The 20,910-nt window shown below is 36.7% G+C and overlaps 3 protein-coding genes across 9 annotated transcripts; all 3 read right to left on the reverse strand.

Moving 5' to 3' along the window:
- On the reverse strand, positions 535 to 6,675 carry LOC18793564 (protein trichome birefringence-like 5). Its single transcript, XM_007222188.2, has 5 exons — positions 5,274 to 6,675; positions 2,853 to 3,045; positions 2,201 to 2,394; positions 1,657 to 1,815; positions 535 to 1,359 (listed from the first exon to the last, which is right to left on the reverse strand). Exons 1-5 carry the CDS (start codon positions 5,867 to 5,869, stop codon positions 1,017 to 1,019), a joined length of 1,485 nt encoding a protein of 494 aa, XP_007222250.1. The 5' UTR covers positions 5,870 to 6,675; the 3' UTR covers positions 535 to 1,016.
- On the reverse strand, positions 11,137 to 14,279 carry LOC18790898 (putative serine/threonine-protein kinase). Its single transcript, XM_007227160.2, has 6 exons — positions 14,117 to 14,279; positions 13,899 to 14,029; positions 13,303 to 13,516; positions 12,349 to 12,580; positions 11,608 to 11,758; positions 11,137 to 11,504 (listed from the first exon to the last, which is right to left on the reverse strand). Exons 1-6 carry the CDS (start codon positions 14,277 to 14,279, stop codon positions 11,181 to 11,183), a joined length of 1,215 nt encoding a protein of 404 aa, XP_007227222.1. The 3' UTR covers positions 11,137 to 11,180.
- LOC18791482 (extracellular ribonuclease) lies at positions 15,808 to 20,082 on the reverse strand. 7 transcript variants are annotated; one of them, XM_020556082.1, is made up of 11 exons: positions 19,729 to 19,866; positions 19,537 to 19,591; positions 19,342 to 19,445; positions 19,152 to 19,216; positions 18,983 to 19,047; positions 18,362 to 18,448; positions 18,152 to 18,282; positions 17,856 to 17,961; positions 16,466 to 16,694; positions 16,173 to 16,383; positions 15,808 to 16,107 (listed from the first exon to the last, which is right to left on the reverse strand). In XM_020556082.1, the coding sequence occupies exons 1-10, from the start codon at positions 19,750 to 19,752 to the stop codon at positions 16,272 to 16,274; spliced, it is 978 nt and encodes a 325-aa protein (XP_020411671.1). In that variant the 5' UTR covers positions 19,753 to 19,866; the 3' UTR covers positions 15,808 to 16,107; positions 16,173 to 16,271. The 7 variants fall into 7 exon arrangements, with proteins under 7 accessions (XP_020411671.1, XP_020411672.1, XP_020411668.1 ...); XM_020556083.1 differs by having other exon boundaries at positions 19,537 to 19,654; positions 19,729 to 19,817; XM_020556079.1 differs by having other exon boundaries at positions 16,206 to 16,383; positions 19,342 to 19,591; positions 19,729 to 20,082.

Consider the following 20,910-nt stretch of genomic DNA (forward strand, 5'->3'; position numbering starts at 1 on the left):
TTTTTCCCAAGCCAGCTAAAAGAACGCCTGTTTTTTGGGTGGGTTTTGTTGAGTTGTCCTTTTTTTTTTGGTAATCAAAATTTTTGAATTTCTGGAAAAACAGTTAGGTCCCAATGAAATTCACCATTTTGCCCTTATAAGGAAAGGAAAAATGAATTCCCAATGTTGCAAAGGATCTCAAGTTTTTTCTAATAGAACAAAAGATCTCAAGTTTAAATCATGCTTTCTTGTTGAGTAGAGATATCATTTTATTTTCGTTGCTTCAATTTGGGGTGATTGGGTGACTACTGGTAATTTGGAGGAACTGAAGTCTAGCAAATAATCATTTCAATAACGAGATTGACTTTTCCAATTGGAAAATTATGAGCTGATAAAAGAAATAAAAAAGAAAGAGGGCAACATGACCAAAGCGTTGAAGAATCTCATTATGATGGTCCAAGCAAATGCAGAGTTGCATTGGAAATCTTGTTAAGAGATGACGGGGGGCCTACCAAAGAAAGAATAAAAACAGAAGTCACCACAAGAGGGAAGAAGTGAAGAATGAAGACCTAGAAATACCTTAACTCATTGGCAATCATTACAAAATTACTCATTATGGGGCATCTATTCTTTGACCCGAAATAAACGGAAAAATAAAAGTGAACCAAAAAATAATAAATAGAAAATAAAAAGGTGCACGACTTAAGATGATCACAAGCTTTTGTTAGCACAATCTCACCATGAGCACTCTTTCCTTGTATGCGGATTATCGATAATGATACTTCTTACAAGTTTAACACGGTGCCAGAGCAGAGCAGGTGTATCTTAGACATGGGTTGGCCTAAAACCGAGCGCCCAACAGAGTGTTAACATAATCTCTCATCCATAAACACCCGGACACCCTTTTCTTATAAGCCGGTTTTGTACGGGTGAGTTCCGCCAAGAGGTTTGACAGCTTCTTGGTCATGTAAAGAGAATTCAGATATCTTATGTCCATATTGTCATTAGTAAATGCTCAGTGGTAAACTGGGAAAGGGCTATGAATTTTTACTCTTTGACTTGGTCTGCTGAATAACCAAGGTGGCATAGATAAGCTCATTCCAGGCATCAGGGACCCCAGGAAGGCACCAATGGCTACAGTCTTGCTTCCTTGTGGAAACTTTTTTGCCAGCAGTTGCATTCTTTCCGTAGATTGATGGATGGCCATCCTTGCGGAAATTGGTCAACCTTGTCACATTCAAAAGTTTCACAGGAACCCGCATTTCTTTGATTACTTCATCCACTATCTTCATTTTCAAAGGATAGTTATCAAGTATGGCCCCACTTAAGACTGGTTCTTTTTCCCCATTGCATGATCCACCTGAATCCCAATCTCCTCCTCTGCTTTCCAGAGTTTGGAATGAACAGAAATTATAGATAAGTCAAACACTTTCCATAATAAACAAATAAATCAATTATATGCTACTTCTCTCTAGTACTTAAAAATTTGTTACTAAGTGTTTAATTATCTTAAAATTTTGTTCTGTTTCTCATTATAGTAATTTCAAGTTGAATGTTGAGAAAGAAAGTTTCCCAACACTCAAAAAGCAAATTTTATACAGAACTCTATCTTCTAGTTTGTCTGATACGAACTGAACAAAAATGTGCGAGATGAAAGGATTAAACAGTTGAATATACCTGAAATGGGCAGAAGAGTACCCACGATAGAAGATCAACTGCTTTGATGGATTAACATTACGATCAATCCAGCTAGCCCAGGTCCTCAGAGCCCTTCTATAGGCCTCCGATGCATCAAACTTTGGATAAAGATAATCTCCCTCTTTATAGTAGTTTTTCCTGAAAGAAATAACTGTCATATTTCTACAGGGTTCCGGTATATTTTGCGAAAGTAAAAATGGCCAAATGAAGAGGTCATAAACCAGTCAACCAGACTAGGTGCCAGTTAGTTGCAATCTATAAGCTAATTGAGTATTTTTCTTGGTAAGAGATCGAAGTATACTATATCAGTTTTCAAAATTTGAATATTGACAGCACTCGCATTCTATGGATGATCTTTTATTGTCTACCAGCCAAAAGAAAAGAAATTAAGAAATAAACACCCAAAACAAATCAAAGTGATTAACACAACTGAATGAACCAGAAAAGAATATTTCAATCTGCAGAACAAATGTAAGAAAATAACATTATAGTCAGTAAATATTAGATAAGCTTGTAAGCATACCCACGAGCAGTCTTTCCATGAGTCCACCAATGGCCAGTATTAAAGACAAGAATGTCAGCTCTTTTCCAACGTTTAGCTGTCTTATCAATTTGATCTATCGAAAGAGTTGGATTTGAACTCCCTTGACCATTAAGGCGGACTCCTTCCTTTACGAGGAAATGTGACCTCACAAATTCCACTGTACAGTCATAGTCCTGTCCAAGAATTTCAGAAAACTTCACAATCAGTAAAAGTACCAACTGATCCATTATACTCCCTACAACTAAGTTGAACTTAAAATGAGTATGATGTAATTCTGTGTACTGAATAACTAGTAAGGTAAAATTGGATTTAACTTAGATAGTTTCAGCCCAAATCAAAATATTGTAATGTCAATCCTAAAACTAAATATGGAGTGTGTTCCAGAAGGTAAGCTTTCACCCAAATATGGCAGAAGTAAATTTAGGATGCCCAAACACACATAGACTTAGTACGTATAATGAAAAAGTAAGTTCTAACTAACATGAAACAAAACCAATTGGGCTATGGGGAAGCTGCCAACTACACTTTACAATCAATGCTTAAGAACGTGACACGTAATCAAGAAAAAAACTTACTCAAGTGCAAACTATATGGGTGAATGAACTAGAAATTAGGATCACAATGATCTAACCTCGAATTTAAAAACATAGTAGCCTCTCCCCTTAGTTATTTTGTGGCCGTGAATTTCATGCATTCTGCTCTTATTATGCAAGCCTTCGCGGAGGAGGCAAAGGATTGACTCGAACTGGTTCCGGTTCATGGAATCTCCTACCAGCATCAATCTTTTACCACGTAGTCTCACCAAGAAGTCTGTTGCATTAAACCTACGAGTGACGGTGAGTGCAGAAACAAAATGTATTCCAAGAAAATTGATAAACTAGCATGAATAAGGAGGCAAATAGAATCAAAGTAAAATGGGAGACCAAGATAATTATTCAAATACTGAAATAAATATATATTAGGAAATCATCTTCAATATTGTTTCAAAGAAAGCATGCTACATACAAATGCCGTTAAATTGCAAAAAGGCTCGAAGTGGAACTAGTTGCATAAAATTTGAGGACTATGCATACCCTCAAACTCACTAAAACTGTACCTCTCAGATCAGAACTAGGAAGAGCATAACTGTAATTTATTTCCCAAATCTCAACTAAAAGTTCAATTTGTAAATAGACATCTGTAGACAACCCATTGTGTTATATCTAATTTTCTGCCCTTGATATATGTACTTTTCCAATATTTTCCGTGGCACATCATAAGAATCACTCTTTTTGGCTATAAAGCCTACACCTTGCCACTAGAAATTCTGCAGCAAGTAAATTCTTCCCGAGAAGCACAATCAATTTTTTTCCACATCTTATAAGATGCTTTCCTATATATACTTTCTTTTTCCCCCATTTTGTTCTACTAATTTGCATCCAATTCAAGCTATTTCTTTGACTTCTGATTGATCTAATTAACATTTGGGGCTTTTATCACTAATGGAAGATACTTCAATAATTTTTTATCATAAAACAAAACGATTTTGTTCTGTTTTATCAATTAAATTGACTCGCATTAATCAATTGGAGAAGCACTTTGGTAAACAAGGAAACTCATCTTTCTTTTTCAATTTGTTCAAACCATATCCACAGCCTTTTATATAGGCACTAACAATTTCCTAATGACAAACAACTAGATTTGTTTGACATAGTCTCAATAGCCCTGTGGCATAATGGCATAGGTCTCCTTGAATTTTGCAAAGATGATTTTCAAGTCGTGATTCAAATCCATGTAAGGGTAGATGTGCACCATCCCTGGTGTGGAGCGTGATTCAAAAAATGGTAATTCAGCAAGTTGGTGATTTCCTAAACATAGTTAACTAGTCCAACCTAGATGTTAGTAGTCTCCTGATCACCTCCCATTGCATCCCTCGCTCATTCAGTCAAACCACCAGTCACATCCAAGGGCATCACCTCTGTAATCAGATCTGGATCCAGTTCCAATTTCAGTTCATTGCACCATTGCACCAAACTCAACATGCTGCCCTTGATCACCTCCCATCACATCCTTTGATATATAACTCTATGTACCTTACTGAGCTATAGAACTCTAGTATACGTGCATGAATTTGCACTCTGTGACATTTACTGAATGAGATTCCGAAGTTCATATTTTATCACTAGCATCAAGCCCTTCCCTATGATGGAGAATTATCAGGCTGAGCTGTTAATGAGCTCAGGAATAAGGTGAATTTAGGAAACCTTCTAGGCATGAAGTTGAGTTAAGGCTGAGCTCATCTGTCTTTAGATTAAATAAATGGCCAAAGCTCCAACCTCTGTTGGAAATGAGCTTGGGCAGGGCTTTCTTTATTACTAAATCCTTTTCTATGGGGACTCAAACTTGGGACTTCTTACGATGTGCATTCTGACAATTTGATTCTTCAAGATTGCAGATCACTGATTGAGAAATTTCATTTGCCCACTATGTGATTGATTCATCCAATTTCTCATGGAATTCAAGCTTGTTAGACAAGTATGCACATTTTTTTGAAAAGTGATCAAACAGATAGAGCACAATATCAATGGATGCAAGGCAATGGTAGTGATAGCCAATAACATGGCCAATGGAGGTTGCCATTTCACAATCCAAAAACAGAGGATTTAGAAATGCACAAACCAGAACAGAGTTTCTGTTTGTTATGAAAGTCTAGCATTCCTTTGCTCATTAAGGTTTCCTCACGGGACAAAACATGTTTTCTGTATTATCTTTGTCCACTACCCATAGACGTTTTCTGGACCTCATTCTAGGAACAATATTTCTTTAGAAAGCAAGACATTTGGCATCATAATGGGTCCTACATTGTGATTGAGCTTGGTGGGCATTCAAATTAGATACCTTGATGTTTAAATTGCAGCTAGTAGACATGTTCTTCCTAAAACAGATCGGTGGAAGCTTTCTTAAATTGAAAATATTATCCATTTTCAACAATTGACAACAGACCAAAATAAAAAAAGCATAATATCCACAGAGCAAAATCACAAGGATAACGACTAAAGCAGGACAGAGATACCTTGGAAGATCACATCCCTCAGGCTTCCACCGCCATTTGAGATACTCAGAGTCACTCCTCCCATTGCTTTGGCAATCAAAAGCTTCATCAACATAAGGGCAAGAACTGGGTTTATAAAGCGGGTAATGCTCATCCTTCACCCAAGTCCCCAGATACAAATCACACCCAGTTTCACCCATTTCACCAAATGGGGTTTCATTTTCACGACCTGGGTCTTGCTCAGTTTCATCATTGAACTCCGTTGGCTCTTCAGTTTGTGAATTGGATGAAACGGGTTGTTGGGTTGGTGGGTCCAATGGCTGTGCAGAGATAGAATGGAGCAAGGGCAGTTGGTAATTACTGCCTGAAGAAGAAGGTGGGTCCACTGCTACTCTTTCTGTAGATGTGGAGTTGGGCAGGGAGAGGTTGGAATTTGGAAGCGAGGAAGAAGAAGAAGAAGAGGGGATTTGGGGAAAGGGATTTTTGTAGAGAGAGAGAGAAGGCTCAAGAGCTCGTTTGCTGAAGAGGAAGATGGTGAAGAGAAAGAGGGTGATGAAGACAAGAGCGGTGACAGTGTAACGCTTCTTCTGGGTTGGGGAATTGGAAGCCACTGCCATTTCACACCATTTGGTTTTGACAGTGAGTGAAGTGTGGAGGCTGCATCGGTTTTTCTGTTATTAAATTTTCCAGGCAAGTTAACAGGGACGGAGAGAGAGAGAGGCAGTGAACTTCCCAATGGAGAAAGGAATTTTCGTTTTTTTTCTTTTTTTATTGTTCTATTAAACATTATTTTGTGCTCTTCTCACGTGCGTACCTGGTCATGAATGATAATTCCAACAATGATTTTCTTTTTTCTTTTTATGGTTGTGGAATGTAAATCTTTCTTTGCTTTTCAACTTGTCTTTTCTTTTGCATTCATATTTTGTACAACATAATTCTATCATGAGCACTCTTGCCATATATGAACACTTTCAAAGTTGGAAAGGTTTTAAGAGGAGCCTATATTTTCATTTGAGACTGCAGAAGTTCGTATGGAAGTGTACATTAGATTCCTTTTTAAATGTTGAATTAGGCTTTTTCTTTAGCAAACTTCCTCGCTACAAGAGAATTTCATATCAAGATTTAAGCAAGTTAAGTTCAAACAAATGGTGGAGGACCAAGCCAATTTTGAAAAAGGAACATATCATGATTTGTTAAAGAGTAACATCAATTTATTCATGTTATATACGTGTATTTATTTATTAATATTATAATCTAAGTTCATGACATGTAAGGAAATAATTTAACGACTTTGGATATACACATCTCCTTTACAAAACTTGGCAATAAATGTTGTGTTTTATATTGATCTTTTATCTGTGTTTGAAGATTAAATCATATGTAAATCAAGTTTTTTTTTTTTTTCCCTTCTTCTTTCTTTTTTCCTGCACATTGAAATCTATTCACAAGTTTTTTTTTTGGTAAAAAAAGGAAATTTCATTAAACATGAAAAATATAGAGTGACGCTAAATGAATCCTAAAATTAACTGAGTAAACTCTATTATTTAAATCAAAATATAAAATTAACTAAGTACACCCTATTTAACTACACAAAATACCCTTGGTACAACCTAATATACTATATCACATCTCATTTGCTACGTCATATTTTAATTTCTTCTAAAGCTTTTGTTCTTCACATTAAAAGGAGTCAATTTGAACAAATATGGGTTTTTTTTGTTCTGTTCTGAAAATTCCCTTTTTTTTTTCTTTTTTTTTTTTTCTCTCATCTCAATGGGGTTTTGATTTAGTCTTCAAATAACGAATTTCTTCAAACTGGTTCGACAACAAGCCATATGGGTCAAATAGCTACTGCAAACTTGATTCAAATGAAAACTAATTCCCAAATGCCTTCTTATATTTGAACTTTAGATCCAACTAATATCTTCAATGATTGTTATGAATAGTTAGATGGTCTTCCACTTTCATATTTGGTCTCTTAATAATTTCCTTAACCTTCATCTCTAATGGAGGAGTTGTTGGGCAGCAATGGAGGGCTGTTGGTCGGCAAAGGAACGAACATTCAACGATACCTCTTTGCGCCACCGCCAATGCTCTTTGCATTGTCAAATAATATGTTTGATTAGGATTGGATATGGTGAGTAGTGTGTACTTACTAAAATTATATTTGTTTCACAATTCAACATATCATTTTGGTCATTTTATATTAGGGTAAATTAGTCATTCAATAAATAGTTTGATAGTATGGTGTACTCAGTTAATTTTAGAGTTTATTTAGCAGCACTCAAAATATATACATTAGACCAAACAAAGCAACGAATCTAAGTAAGGGCTCAATCGCCTTGCTCTGCCACTCCATGACTTGAGATATGCTCAAATATCCCATATCAGCCACTCCACACACTCAAGTTCTGCTAAAATATTGTCGATCCGCCACTCCACGACTCAAGATATGCTTAGATCTCGCCGTAACACCATTAGCTCCGATGACACATCAATTATTAATTTTAAAAAATTGAGATCAATAGTGTACTGGGGGATTAAATCATCCTTGCACCACCGCACACAGTAAGTTTCATACATCTGACAAATGAACAGTACGTTTCATACATTTGACAAATGATGCGATAATTAGTGATGACTGTCCCCCATATCATTCTATTATTATGTTAACAACAAGTACAATAAATGAATGATAAGACATGACGAAACCCTTACCTAAATTAAAGATTAATTGAAGTGACAAGTGTCTAAGTCTTGTTGGCACTCCGGCAAGGGCACCGGCAGAATACATTACAGTCTACAAGGTTGTTTGTCTGAGTATCTCTTTCTCACCCCATTCACCCAAAAGACAACCAAATAGCAACTAAAAAACCTGACAAATTTCATCATGTATCAATTCAAGCGAAACCCTAATTAGCAAATGACGTGCTTCACAAGTTAATGTGATCAGAACAGGTCACAATCTCATCACCCTATATCTTCTTCTTTTTTTCTTTTTTTTTTCTTTTTTTTTTTGGTTGATAAGACCCTATATCAATTAATATCTGCATCTGCATGTCCCCAACAAAACATTAATTTGCAGTTTTTCCTTTTGCTCTGGGTGTCAGCTTTTGACACAAGGGCTTTAATAGCTCTCATGGAGGAAAGAGTCCAATGGAGACTGATGAGGGTTTCTCCTAAAACACAAAAGAGCTTTGGACTGCATGCCTTGGGGAGAGGAATCAAAAGGGTATGTAATATGTATGATATATAGCTTAGCTCTAGGCAGGCAAAAGAATGTTGTGCTTTTAATTTGGGATGTGAGAGCCCCTTTGACTTAAAACTTCAAACTTGTTCAAAAAGAATTCTGTTTTGTTTAATTCTGTCATAATTTATTGATTAATGGATGGCCAATGACTTGAATGCTGCAGAAAGGAATTTAATGAGGTTTGGTGAGAGGCTTTCTTCTGTTCTTCAAAGCTACAGAGATGTTGATATATCACACTAGTCTTTTACTGTATATCCTGAGATACCCTTAGTAAATGCATGTCCTGTTAAAATCCCCCTCTCATTAGCCCTCTTTGTATTTCTCTTCAAAAGATATATATATATCACCATAATCCCCCATTCCTTTTGCCTCTTTATCTCCCTCTCCCAAAGGTCGCTTTTGTATGTGCTTTTGTGGGTTTTCTTGTATATTTGTCTTTGTTCTCTTCTGGGTTTCTCTGGTTTATATATGGTTCCCAAGTTTTCCTCTCATCAGTGAATTCAACAGCTATATATAGCTAGTAGCAGTGAGTGTGTTGCAATGAGATTGGCTGATATTACACTTTTGTGCCTCTTGGTTTTGGCTTGTATTAGATCAAATGCAGTTGCAAGGTCCAGCTTTTTCACTACTTTTGATCATCATCATCATCATCATCATGATGTTGGAAAGAGGATGAAGAGCTCATCATCAAATGGAAGAGTGCCAGAAGCAGCAAATTTCAGCCAGTACTGCAAGTCAAAGGGGCACCAGTTTTATGATTATTTTTTTCACTCTAACTCTAAGAACACCACCTCAGAAAACAAAAGGGTTGTTCCCACTGGTCCCAATCCCTTACATAACAGGTAAAAAAATGTGATGAAGAAATAGCCAGCCTTGATGTAATAGTAGTTAATACCTTCATATATGGAGTATTGGCATCCTCTATATTGAAGCTTCTCTCTCTTATTTGTATTTGTATTTCCTTTTTGTTTATCTAAAATGTTAGTGATATGAGTAACTGAGAGTTTTGTTTCTTATGATCTGTACGTCTTTATGTGGGAAAGAGGAGGATATTGGTGTGCTTCTGCATACTGTTCTAAGGAAAAAGAAGTGCTTCTGTTTAGATCCATTGCCAGCATTATATAAAAATTTATAATTAAAAAAATGCTGAAATGGAAAACTTCATTAATTAAAAACTTGTGTGATAAAAGGATTAATTTCTCTGTATCAGCTGCTCAACATGCCAGCCTTCATTAAATTCAAAGCTACTTTTTTCCTCTCATATAGATCTTTCTTCACTTTCTCTTGGTTTGTCTTATTCTTTTGTCATTTTTGTTTTGCAATTTTTTCGTGTGAAATTTCTCTCTTTCGTCCTCCTCCCTCATTGTCTCTGTGAGGCTATATTAGGTCGTATCCCTCTAAACAAGGCACAGAAGTGGCGGGGACATTAGGTCGTATCCCTCTAAACAAGGCACAGCAGTGGGGTATGGGGGTGCGCATGGTGCAGAGGGAAAAGTCAAGGTTTGGGTTTGACAGACAGGAGGATGTTGGGGTTCGTGTAAGGGAGTTGAACACCTATTTAAAATCAAGGGGAGAGAGAGAACATGATTTGGTTATGATTGTGTTATTGGGTTCCAATGTTCTTTTGCTTTGTTTTTTTTCATAATCACCTACATAAATGGATGAACTTAACTACAGTAATACTAATTTTAATCCAAGTGAGTCAAAATGGATTTATATGTCAGAGATGACATCTATAATGCTATTTAAAGAGACAGAATTCGTAAGAAGTTTGTAACTCAAGTGATTAAAAACAGTTACAACTCCTGCATTCGGAAGTCATGTGCTCAAATCCCCCTCCACCCGAAATTTATGAATTGACGGTAATTTTTGAATAAATAAAAAATATATACATCTTTGCATAATGTGAATTTTGCGTTGTGTTTCGTTTGGCTACAATTTAGTGTAGAGCAGTGTGTAGGGAAAGGGACGCCTGGTCAGACAGTTGGTCTTTTTGCTGAATGTCAGACTGTAGGTGACAATAAGCTTTGATAATGCTTTCTTTTTAACAAAAAGGAAGCCCCCCAATTACTAATTTGGTGCGAGGAACAAGAAAAAGCTGCAATTGGGCTAAACTTTATTTCTCAGACCAGGATCTCTACATTTTCAAACACTAACTTTGGCAAAATACTGTAGATTTTTTAGCCATGATGTTTACAACACCAACAAAAATCAACCCTAGTCAAACATAAGATTATCTATATACAAATCATTGATTTAGTCATTGAGCTTAAATAGAAAGCTGCTAAATGATTTTCAAAATAGATATTCCAAACTAAGATTGCAAGCCATCCTGCTTAGGAAGAATCTTGAATCTAAGAATGTCTCAAATGATTGTTAAAAACTCTAATTACGTAGGAAGCTAAAACATATGTTCTGAGCTTCTCAAAAGTGGTTCTTCAATCTTCACTCCTTAACATGTAACATCTTTCAAATCTCCCATATGCAAGTAACAAAATATTTACCACCAAGTAACCCCATTTTTCTAAAAAATTAAAGATTAAATAGACATGTGTGAAAACTTAGGGATGAGAGAACAAAAAAAAAAAACCAATAATTTGTAGCTACATTTGAAGTTTGACAGTGTGCATGAAGCCCTCATACCATTTTGACTTTCCTTGCAAGACAGGAAACGGCCCTCAAGTTGGTGGTTTAGGTAATGAGGTAGATTCACTCTGAAAGGGAGAAGGGAAGACCTCAGATATTGTATCCCAAGAAAGGTTCTGATCTTTCGTGCGTCTTCGTGCTAAGAAGGCAGGTTTCATAGGTGTTCCAATCATTTCAACTTTGCAAGTTAGCATTGCTACAACCTCTGACATTGGGGGTCTCAGATTTGCATGAGGCTGAAGACATAAGAAGGCAACTTGGATTGCTTGCAAAACATCCCTTTCCACAAATCCATTTTCATGCAATTTTGGATCTACTAGCTCGATCACATTTGACGTCTCGAATAACTTCCATGCCTAAATTAATAAGTGAAATGGTCAGTGGCAAGAATTCCAACTATGCTAAAAGAATCATTGAATTGCTGTATAAGTAATAATTGATGAAGGATAGAAGGCCTACATATTCAGGGAGGTATTGCATTTCTGATGGTAAAGTGAGATCTGTGTTTTTTCTTCCGCTAATTATTTCAAGCACAAGAACTCCAAAACTATATATGTCCGCCTTTTCGGACAATTCTCCTCTAATAGCATATTCCGGTGCTGTATAACCCCTGCACAAGCAGAAAAGAGACAGTTAAAAACAGAAGGAAAAACAGAGAAGAATATTCTTAAGGCCTTTTTTTTAGTTTGTCCACCAGTTGCTGGACTGCAAGCAAATTGTGTCATTCCAACATGCATCTAAAGCATAATTTACGCATCTACGTAAAATCTTCTAAAACATCTTAAACATGTGGTGAATACTAGAAATTTACTTTTGAACTCATAAATGACTGAAGTGCAAGCAATTTTTCTTTAATCTGTTTATCCTTGGCTCTATAGTTGTGAAAATAACAAAACCGGTGGCAGCATGTTTGTGAAAATAACTATAACCAGCAGCAGTGAAGGAACTAAACCAGTTCCGGTAATGGTGCGCAGTAGAGGCATACAAGACCTCATGATTGTGATTCTTGTGGTACATAACAGTATTTTTCTTCCAAAAGGAAGAATTATGCTCTCTCTTTTTAATTTCTTTCTTCCTTTGCCCATGGGAGAAAAGGTCTAATGTGCATTACCAAATCTTGAACAAATGTATAGAACGTGCCGTCTAATCAATGACTCATGAAGGGACCTTATGGAATAATATATTAGGTGAAGGACTTACAAAGTTCCAGCAAATGTTGTACTGAGATAAGCTTGGTCTTCAGGGAAGAACCTAGCCAGCCCAAAATCTCCAATCTTTGGTTGGTATTTCTCATCAAGAAGAATGTTGCTTGCCTTGATATCTCTGTGGATAATTCTTAGCGGAGAATCCTCATGCAGATACTGTAAACCTCGAGCAATACCCACAATTATCTGGAACCTGGTGCTCCAGTTCAGGAACCGATCACTTTTTCCTGTTTTCCATTAAGAAGAGTATGTAATCATCAAAGTTCAATGATTTATTGCACTATGTCTAAGTGTCAAGTTTCAGTTAATCTGCTGATCGAAGGAAGTAGATCTTGGACATGAGATCAGAAAATCAGCCCTTGAAACATGTTTGCAGAACAAAATGATTGACAATTCATTAGTAAAAATAAGTAACCTTCACATTTAGATGGATTGTTCAGAAATAGAGATTGCTTTCGAAGAAGAAAATAGCGTACATGTGACTCAGCCATCTGATAGGGCATTATGAATTCCCAGAAAATATATCCTCAAAAAAATTTCAGGAGTAAACAACTCTTCCAACATCATAACAGATAACAAAACAGAAAACTGAGTCTCGAAACTATTGGAGTGGTACATCCAGAACAAAAGCTAACATTTTCACATCATAGTTGGAAATTCAGGTTTGGCGGCAGATTGTACATTTTCATGCAGTTTTTGAGGACCCTGAATCCCTGATGATGGCTAATCATTACCTACAAATTCCCTTCTCCATTTATGAAGATCAAAGGAATTACATTTACGTACATATGAATCATCTTATGCTAAGAGCAAAAGAATTATTTTAGTTTCTTACATCTGTCTGCTTACTTTTTAAATTTTTGTGTGATGGGAAAAAACTTTGTTAAGTGGCAAGTGGATACCACTAATATATAAATGGATAGAATGCAAAGTATTCAAGAAGTAATACCATATACTATGAGGTCCAAGCTCCTGTTTTTCATGTATTCATACACAAGCAGCCGTTGAGGCCCATCTGAGCAACATCCGATAAGCCGAACCAAGTTCCTGTGCTGAACGCTAGTGATCAACTTTACCTCTGTAAGAAATTCTGATTCTCCTTGTTGAGATTTGTCAAGGCACAATTTCTTAGCAGCAATTAGCCTCCCATCTCCTAGTTTTCCCTGACAAAAAGATAGAAAGAGATTTAGAAATGAAGGACTCCCATCTGTTCCTCAAAATCCCAAGAATGTGTTCTTCCAACTCCGAACAGAATGGTGATGAACATATAAAGGCGCAGAAAGCACCAAAAGTTTCATTTTTATTTTTTCCAAGTATATTGTCATTTCAACTTATCATATCATATGTATTAAATGAATCTTAATATATTGATTTTGAAAAGTTAAGCAGCCTTGCATCTACACTATGGAGACATTTTAAAAATCTTATGAGTTAATGAAGTTATATGTAGAAACTTGTGGTTTGGATGACTGTCTCAAACTTGCAGGTTCAGGAAATAAAAATAAAAACTAACACCATTGGTTGCCATAGATTCAGTAATAGTACCCGATAGACAGGGCCAAATCCACCTACTCCAAGGAGATTACCAGGATGAAAGTTCTTGGTTGCCATCTTCAATGTCCGGAAGTCGAAATAGCTTATTGTTCGAAGGTTCCCACTGAACAAATCTTTGGATTCTGCATTAAGACAGAAAGAAAAATATTACAATTGAGGTCTTACCAAAATCTTGGTTGTTATTTTTTGAAATTAATCTATACTACAACCTGGCTGCCTTCTGGCTCGTGCTACCAATTTCTTAAGCTCTTCTGGTTTGATCAGTTTCCGAAACACGAATATCAGAACAAGCAAAATTATGAGCATGACTATCCCTCCGAGGAAAAAGAACAGCGCTGGAGACGTCGGCTTAGAAGTGGAGTTCATCTCCATAGAGGTTCCTGGAGACGCCACTGCAACTACAAAAAATTGGAAAACTGCTTTAGTAGTTCGTGTGTGAATATAGTCCCACGTAGGGAAGTTAAGAAACCTTGCAAGGGCTTATAAGGAGTTGCATCTCCCTCATCATTACCAATAGATTTTCGGGTTGGAACTCAACATGGTTTTTACAATTTTACATAACAATCAAGCCACAATCAGATATAAGGATGAAGAACATTGTTTTTGCAGTGAAGCAATCCTTACCTAGTAGTCCTCGGCCAGTCATTGTTTAGTTTATAGCTTGAAGTGAACAATTAATGGGTGTAGGCTGCAGCAGAGAGTCAGAGACAACAATGGAAATGTGGTCTTGGTTTTGCTGCTATTGCTAGCAGCTTAAACAAGAACAGCAACAGCAGCTGGAACCATCCATTGTTCTCTCTCTCTTTCTTCTCTTTCTTCTCTTTCTTGTTTGTTTGGTTCTTTTTGTTTATTGATTTTCTTGCGTTGGAAAACGCTTGGGGGAAAAAAGAAAGACAAGGAGAGACATAGTGTAATAGAATACAAGGGTGTAACATAAGAGTAATCGAAGGAATGGAATTTCGGACATTACAACATGTAGTTTTTGGTCACTTATGGGCGCACGAGTGTTCTTCTTGCCATTGCCAAACGATAAGCTCAATCATTTGCATCGCATACTCAACTACTGATCAATAATTTGATCAAAGAAAAAAAGAATTTACCAACAATAACATTTAATATTGGCATTTCTGTGTGCTACTAATAAGGAGGCCTGCGATTAAATAACCGTGGTTCATGACCGCCTCTTTTCTACATATGAACTTTGGTGAAAGGAAGCGGACTCACTATCTTACCAACTGGCCTAACCACATATACTCACCAAACATAAATTTGAATAAAGCCATCAAACCAGAGTTTTGAAATTTTTTTTCCTTCAATTTTGTAGAGAATATTATACATTTTTTTATATGGTTTCTAACTCCAATTTCAACTTACCAACAACCATTGCAGCTGTCCATGAACATCAATTATTATAGTAAAGTAATTATTACGCAATGAACTGGGTTACTATGATATTTTTTGTTCCGACCGAACGCCTCTCCCAAAAGGTGCTACTTTAGCTCTCATTTAAATCTTAATATATTTTTTCAATCAATGAAAATGAATTCGAAATTGAAACCTCTTTCACTATTATAAAAAGAGAAATATTACTAAATTAGTAACTAGTAGATGCCAATAGGCTACAACTCAGTTGGTTGAGCTCTTCCACCTCCAACCATGTGGGCAGAGGTTCGAAACCCTCAGACACCCAATAAATATTTATGTAAACCCCCCTCCCCCAATCGCTTGTACTAAAAACAAACAAAAAACTAGTTGATAAGTCTTAAATCCTTTTTAGTATATAGCCAAATGTAAAACTAAAAAATATTGCATGATTTTTTGTTATGCTTACAAGAGGAATTGCATTTGTGCTTACATGGCATGGCATAACATTTGTGCCACCAGATTAATGAACAATTGATTGTGTACAACTAGCAAATCATAACATTCACATGGATTGAAGTGATCCCGAAATTCTTGATCCCTATTTTGGATGACTAGAGTGTATAAGCAACATAATGACAGGCAGCAACGGAGGGTCCATGTAAAAATTTCTTATGGTTTCACATATTCTGCAAATACATGATATCAAGTGTACAACTAAAATCATAACTTAAAGGGTTATGTTTAATTATATTGTCCAGGCTCAATTCACCAATTCACAATCCTGTTTTTTTCTATGGACAAGCAAGCATTCATGTGGTTCAGGCAATCCATCTACCTGCAAAAGAGAAAATGTAATGACCACGCTAAAACAACAGTAACAATAATAACAAGGGATTTTACCTAAAACTTATGAAATGATAGTTTGACACGCACGTCGCAGCACCACAGGCCATGGAAAAAACCTTTCTGGCTACCATCCCCTAAAGCAAGGCTTATGAACTAAAATTGTTTCGTGCCTGTCATAGCAATTCCACCATGTCTTTCCTTGAAGGTTTGAAGCCTGTCAACTGAGGATCGGCTGCTCATGTTTCCCGGAGCACCCAAACAACAACTTTAGACATCACCCCCTTGTATCTGTAAGAGTTATTTCGTTTATCAGAATAAAAAAGTAAATGCATTTGAAGAATTGATACCTTGTCTTGAACTGTCTTTTGTTGTGAATTTCATGACTCCTTGGAAGGCGAAGAGAACTGTGTTCTTCCCATATGAGACTTGCATACTCTGGATGGTCTACAAAAGGATTTCTATTGTGCTGATAAAACTTGCAGACTCTTTCATTTCTCAACTTCTCTTCTCTTGAAGGTGGGTCAATCTCATTCCACTTTAACAATGTAGAAAGCAGTCCCATCTCACTAGTTGCTGCTACCACATGCACCCAAAAAGTTCAAGCAATCAAGATCTATGCTCAAAGCAGCTAGGCAGTCATAATTCTCGACTAATAAGAGAATATATGGATGCAAGAATGAACTCAAAAAAGCCAACTATAAAGCACATTCCTGCCCCAACATTGATCTGTAATCTTAGCCACTTAAGTATCATATAAAATGGCTCAACCTTTCGAGTCAGGTATATATGGTCTATGAAGATGCAACAGTGAAACCGCAATAATGTTGGAGGCATGGTAACAATAGCTGCATGATAAAGACAAGACCTTAGTAGGAATTTAGAGGGCTGTAGCTGGAGTGGAAATGGGCATCAAGAATTTGTTCATCATGGGCACAGTACAGCAGCAAACCAGGCGACTTGTGACAGTGGCAGCAAATTTCCTAATAAAGTATTTGACTGCAGTGGTGGCAGTGGTAAGTGAGGTACCAAGTGGAGGAGCCTATTGATGGCTTAAAAGGTAGAAATGAAAGCAGGGGCAAAGAGGATTTTGAAGTGGGCTGTCTAGGTGGCAAGGAGTTTGTGAAATAGCAGTGGTTTATTTCTTTGGGCATGGGATGCGATATGACAGATAGGTTTAAATCTCAATTTTCACAGACTTTAAAATTTTCATGAATTAGAAAGAAGACCAAACAAAACACTAAATTGAACTCTAATGAAGTTCATGGATTTTAAATCCATGCCTCCCAACTTTTTGCCAAAAGCGCTTCTGGTAAGACCACAAGAGGCTACGAATCACCGTATTGATATAAAATGAGATTCTAATAAGTGAATCAAATCAATTGGAGTTGACTAGGCGCATAATACAGCACATCTTGGGGGACGGGTGAAAGCTACGATTGGGGTAGCCACAACAAGTACACGGCAAGTATAACATAGACTTAGAGGCTGGTTTTTTGGTGATAAGTACATAGAGGCTTCTTTACACAACTAGGAAACGGTCAGCACTTTTTCTAATGGATGTTGACAAAGTCTGAAAATCAGGATGATTTTAACGAAGGAATTTTTTGTTCAACAATTGGTTACAGCATGTCTACCTTCCCCGGTCGTCTCTAATGCAGACTCAAGATCAACAGTTACAGCAGGAAGAGAATCACACTCAATCTACTCAAAGGTTTAACTTTTTTCCCTTAAACTTACAACTTTTTGGAGAATCTGAAAGGTGAAGAGCTGGGCCTCCATCTGGTTGACGAAACCCGTAACATACTGCCATGTACATCAGCGCCCTTGCAATATCTCCTCTATGCTGAAGTGGCATGAAACACAAATTCAGTTTAGTGATAATGCATATGAAACTGACTGCAAAGAGATTTAAACTAAACAGTAACTTTCTTGCCCAAACAGAGTGACAACAATCAGAAATCCAAAAAGAACGTGATAAAGGGTAGCAGATGGACATTAAAAGAATTGATGTGCCAAAATATAGTAAAAAAAACCTGTTTAGGTGGTGCCCATCTGTCCTTGTCAGTTTCCGTGTCCAAAGCAGCTTCTTTGTTTGCTGGCTTCAAACACTTAGTTGAGTAAACATTGCATTCTCCGTAGTATTTGTTCCCCCTGGATGAATTGACTGCAAGAGACTTCAACTATTTTACATCAAAATATAAGAGATCTACTTTTCATATACGTAGAGGCAGTAACCCATTTACCATTCACATCTGCTGGGCGAATGTTGTGTAAATCAGTCAAGGAGGAACCATCTTTTAACCCATAAGAACGAGGCCATAGATGCTCCCCTAGAAAACAGCAGCATTACATTAAATTTCTCTCAAAAAGAAAAAAGGTAAACTAGAGCTTGGAGATTTTTATATCTTGCAGAGTAAAAATAAGCAGACACAACTATAATAAAGTACAAACCACAGAAAACAAAAGCAAATTCAAAGAAGGCTGACAACAAGAACAAAACTGCAAAACGAACAACACTTCATTTCAGTTGAACATGTTAGAAACCAAAAAATGAAACCAGTATCTAAACCGAGATTTTAAGCCAAAATTGTGTCAATTAACACTTAAATTAGTTGGATTAAGCAATCTAGGATATTTCCTCCTTACATATTGAAATTTATATAGCCTTCACTAATGTTCTCTATTTGAAGTTTCGACATTTCAAAAACAATAAATATCTTGAGTTTTAAATTATATTTGTCATGGAAACATGAAGATTATGGGGTAGTAAACTATACAAGGTGGAGATGTAGCAAATTTATTAGCTGAAGCACTAATCATTAGAAAATCGCACAAGCTGCAGTGAATCTGAGCAGTTGACTCACTATTCCATCCGTCAGGCTTTCCAGCTAACGACTTGGGTACAACCCTCAAGGAGTAAATTTCAACTCTGCATAAAAACATTTGTCGGCAAATTGGTAAAGAGTTACAGGGTAAATGCAATAATACAAATAGAACTACCAAAAGCAGTATTCAGCTTTGATAAGCACGTACATCCCTGACGAAGCTTTGGGGTTGTCAACATCCGAAGCATCAAGAAGCTTGAGGGCATTCCACACCTATTTCCATAAACCATTAAGTCAGGCTTCTTGAAAGAAGCACCAAACCAGACTGAAAATTTAAGACACATATTAGTTGAACTATTAGTAGCAACAGAACAGTTACAGTAGTGAATGCTAAATACCTCTCTGTAGGATAAAGATTGGTGCCGGGCTATGATGGAATTCAGTTTTTTCTTGAGTGATTTACCCTCTAAATGATCCGCATTGGCATAGTAATTGTTAACATCTTCACAAGCATACACAAAAGAAGGAGATGGATAGTCAATTGCCACAGCATCAGCGACAAGATTTAGACAGAACAAGTAAAAAGAGATGACCTGAGAAACCCATCTCCATGAAACATTGATACATTCTGTGCAATTCCTTATGCCCCTAGAAAGAATGCATTAATCAGCCATTGCCCACTACCATTTTCACTTCGAGGGTCAACAAGTACTGGTAATTGAACTGGAATATTAGCAGCCCAGTATTGAAATATGGAAAAAGGTGAGGTCTTGAAGGTTACTGACCTTGGAAAAATGTCGGAAGACCATGGAGAGACCAAATGGTTCTCTGGGTTTCGGTTATGGCAAGCTAAGTTGAATCTTTGTATTCGAAAAGTAGAGGAACGTGTGAATTTGAAGTGGAAGATGGTGGTTCTCTTCTTGCAGTGGCCAGTGCTGTAAATTGCAGATTTTGTGCAATGGAATTTGGTGGCCACGACGGGAGACTGCATTCTCCGAGTGTAGAGATACCCCAACTTCTGGTTTGAAGTTAAGCCAAGTGGCGGATTTTCCTTTTTAACACCTTTTCAATTTCTTGTTTCTTTTGAGATAAAATCTTTTCTTTTTCTTTTTTCTTTTTAGAGTGAAGGCCCTTGCAAACACTATACAATTTCTAAACCATGTATATGTTATAAAAGTCTTGAAATGGAGCCCACACATACTGTTCATTACTGTTCATTACTGTTCATTACTGTTCATTTGGCGGCTTTGATAGAGTTTGTCTGTCACGGGTGAACAGTGATGAATAGTGATGAATAGTGATTATTTCAGCCTATAAATAAGAAGAGAAACGGAAAGAAGAAGGGAAAGAAAAAAAAGGAGAAAGGAAGAGAAGGAAGAAAGAGGAAAGAGAGAGCAGAGAGAAATTCTCCTAGAGAGAAAATTCAGTGAGCCACATATATTGTAAACACTAAACTTGTAGCTCTATCCTTTTACATAGTGGAAAAGTTACTGCTGCTGCTCTCCGAGGACGTAGGCATAGCCGAACCTCGTTAAATGCTGTGTCTCATCTACTTTACTTGCAGCTCAGAATTATCGCACATATCCCAGGTTATTTTTATAACAGTATAAGATTTCTCAATTTTTATTGAACATTTTTTCCTCTCAGGGAGTTTGGTTTGTGGGAAATAGAGTTTTGAAATGGAAATTGATTTATCATGTTTGGTAAGTTTGGTTGGTGAGAAATGGAGTTTTGGAATGAGAATTGATTTCCCATATTTGATAAGTGCAGCAGTCCTTGTTGACACTTGTTTGAATGACCTCTCCTTTTGCAATATGCTCCATGTAGAACATAACAAACATGTCACAATTCAACTTGCAAATAAATATGTGATTAGGTTTTGAATTATTGGAAATTTAATTGAATAGGTGAGTACAAACATACTTACGAATCTTCTATTTGTTGGGCACAATCTGTGACGTCTTCAA

The sequence above is a fragment of the Prunus persica genome, chromosome G1 (assembly GCF_000346465.2).
Source record: "Prunus persica cultivar Lovell chromosome G1, Prunus_persica_NCBIv2, whole genome shotgun sequence".
In the NCBI taxonomy this organism is placed as follows: domain Eukaryota; kingdom Viridiplantae; phylum Streptophyta; class Magnoliopsida; order Rosales; family Rosaceae; genus Prunus; species Prunus persica.

Excerpts from the sequence above, each read along its gene's own strand:
- LOC18793564 (XM_007222188.2), bottom strand. The coding sequence starts at position 5,869 with ATGGCAGTGGCTTCCAATTCCCCAACCCAGAAGAAGCGTTACACTGTC. Across the intron at positions 3,046-5,273 it reads GAGGGATGTGATCTTCCAAG|GTTTAATGCAACAGACTTCT; the intron begins GTATCTCTGTCC and ends CGTCACTCGTAG. Across the intron at positions 1,816-2,200 it reads CATGGAAAGACTGCTCGTGG|GAAAAACTACTATAAAGAGG; the intron begins GTATGCTTACAA and ends TATTTCTTTCAG.
- LOC18790898 (XM_007227160.2), bottom strand. The coding sequence starts at position 14,279 with ATGGAGATGAACTCCACTTCTAAGCCGACGTCTCCAGCGCTGTTCTTT. Across the intron at positions 13,517-13,898 it reads GATTTGGCCCTGTCTATCGG|GGAAAACTAGGAGATGGGAG; the intron begins GTACTATTACTG and ends TCTTTTTGTCAG. Across the intron at positions 12,581-13,302 it reads CTTGGACCTCATAGTATATG|GAAAAAGTGATCGGTTCCTG; the intron begins GTATTACTTCTT and ends AATGGAAAACAG.
- LOC18791482 (XM_020556079.1), bottom strand. The coding sequence starts at position 19,934 with ATGCAGTCTCCCGTCGTGGCCACCAAATTCCATTGCACAAAATCTGCA. Across the intron at positions 19,592-19,728 it reads TCTTCCGACATTTTTCCAAG|GGGCATAAGGAATTGCACAG; the intron begins GTCAGTAACCTT and ends CATTCTTTCTAG. Across the intron at positions 18,283-18,361 it reads TCGCCCAGCAGATGTGAATG|TCAATTCATCCAGGGGGAAC; the intron begins GTAAATGGGTTA and ends AGTCTCTTGCAG.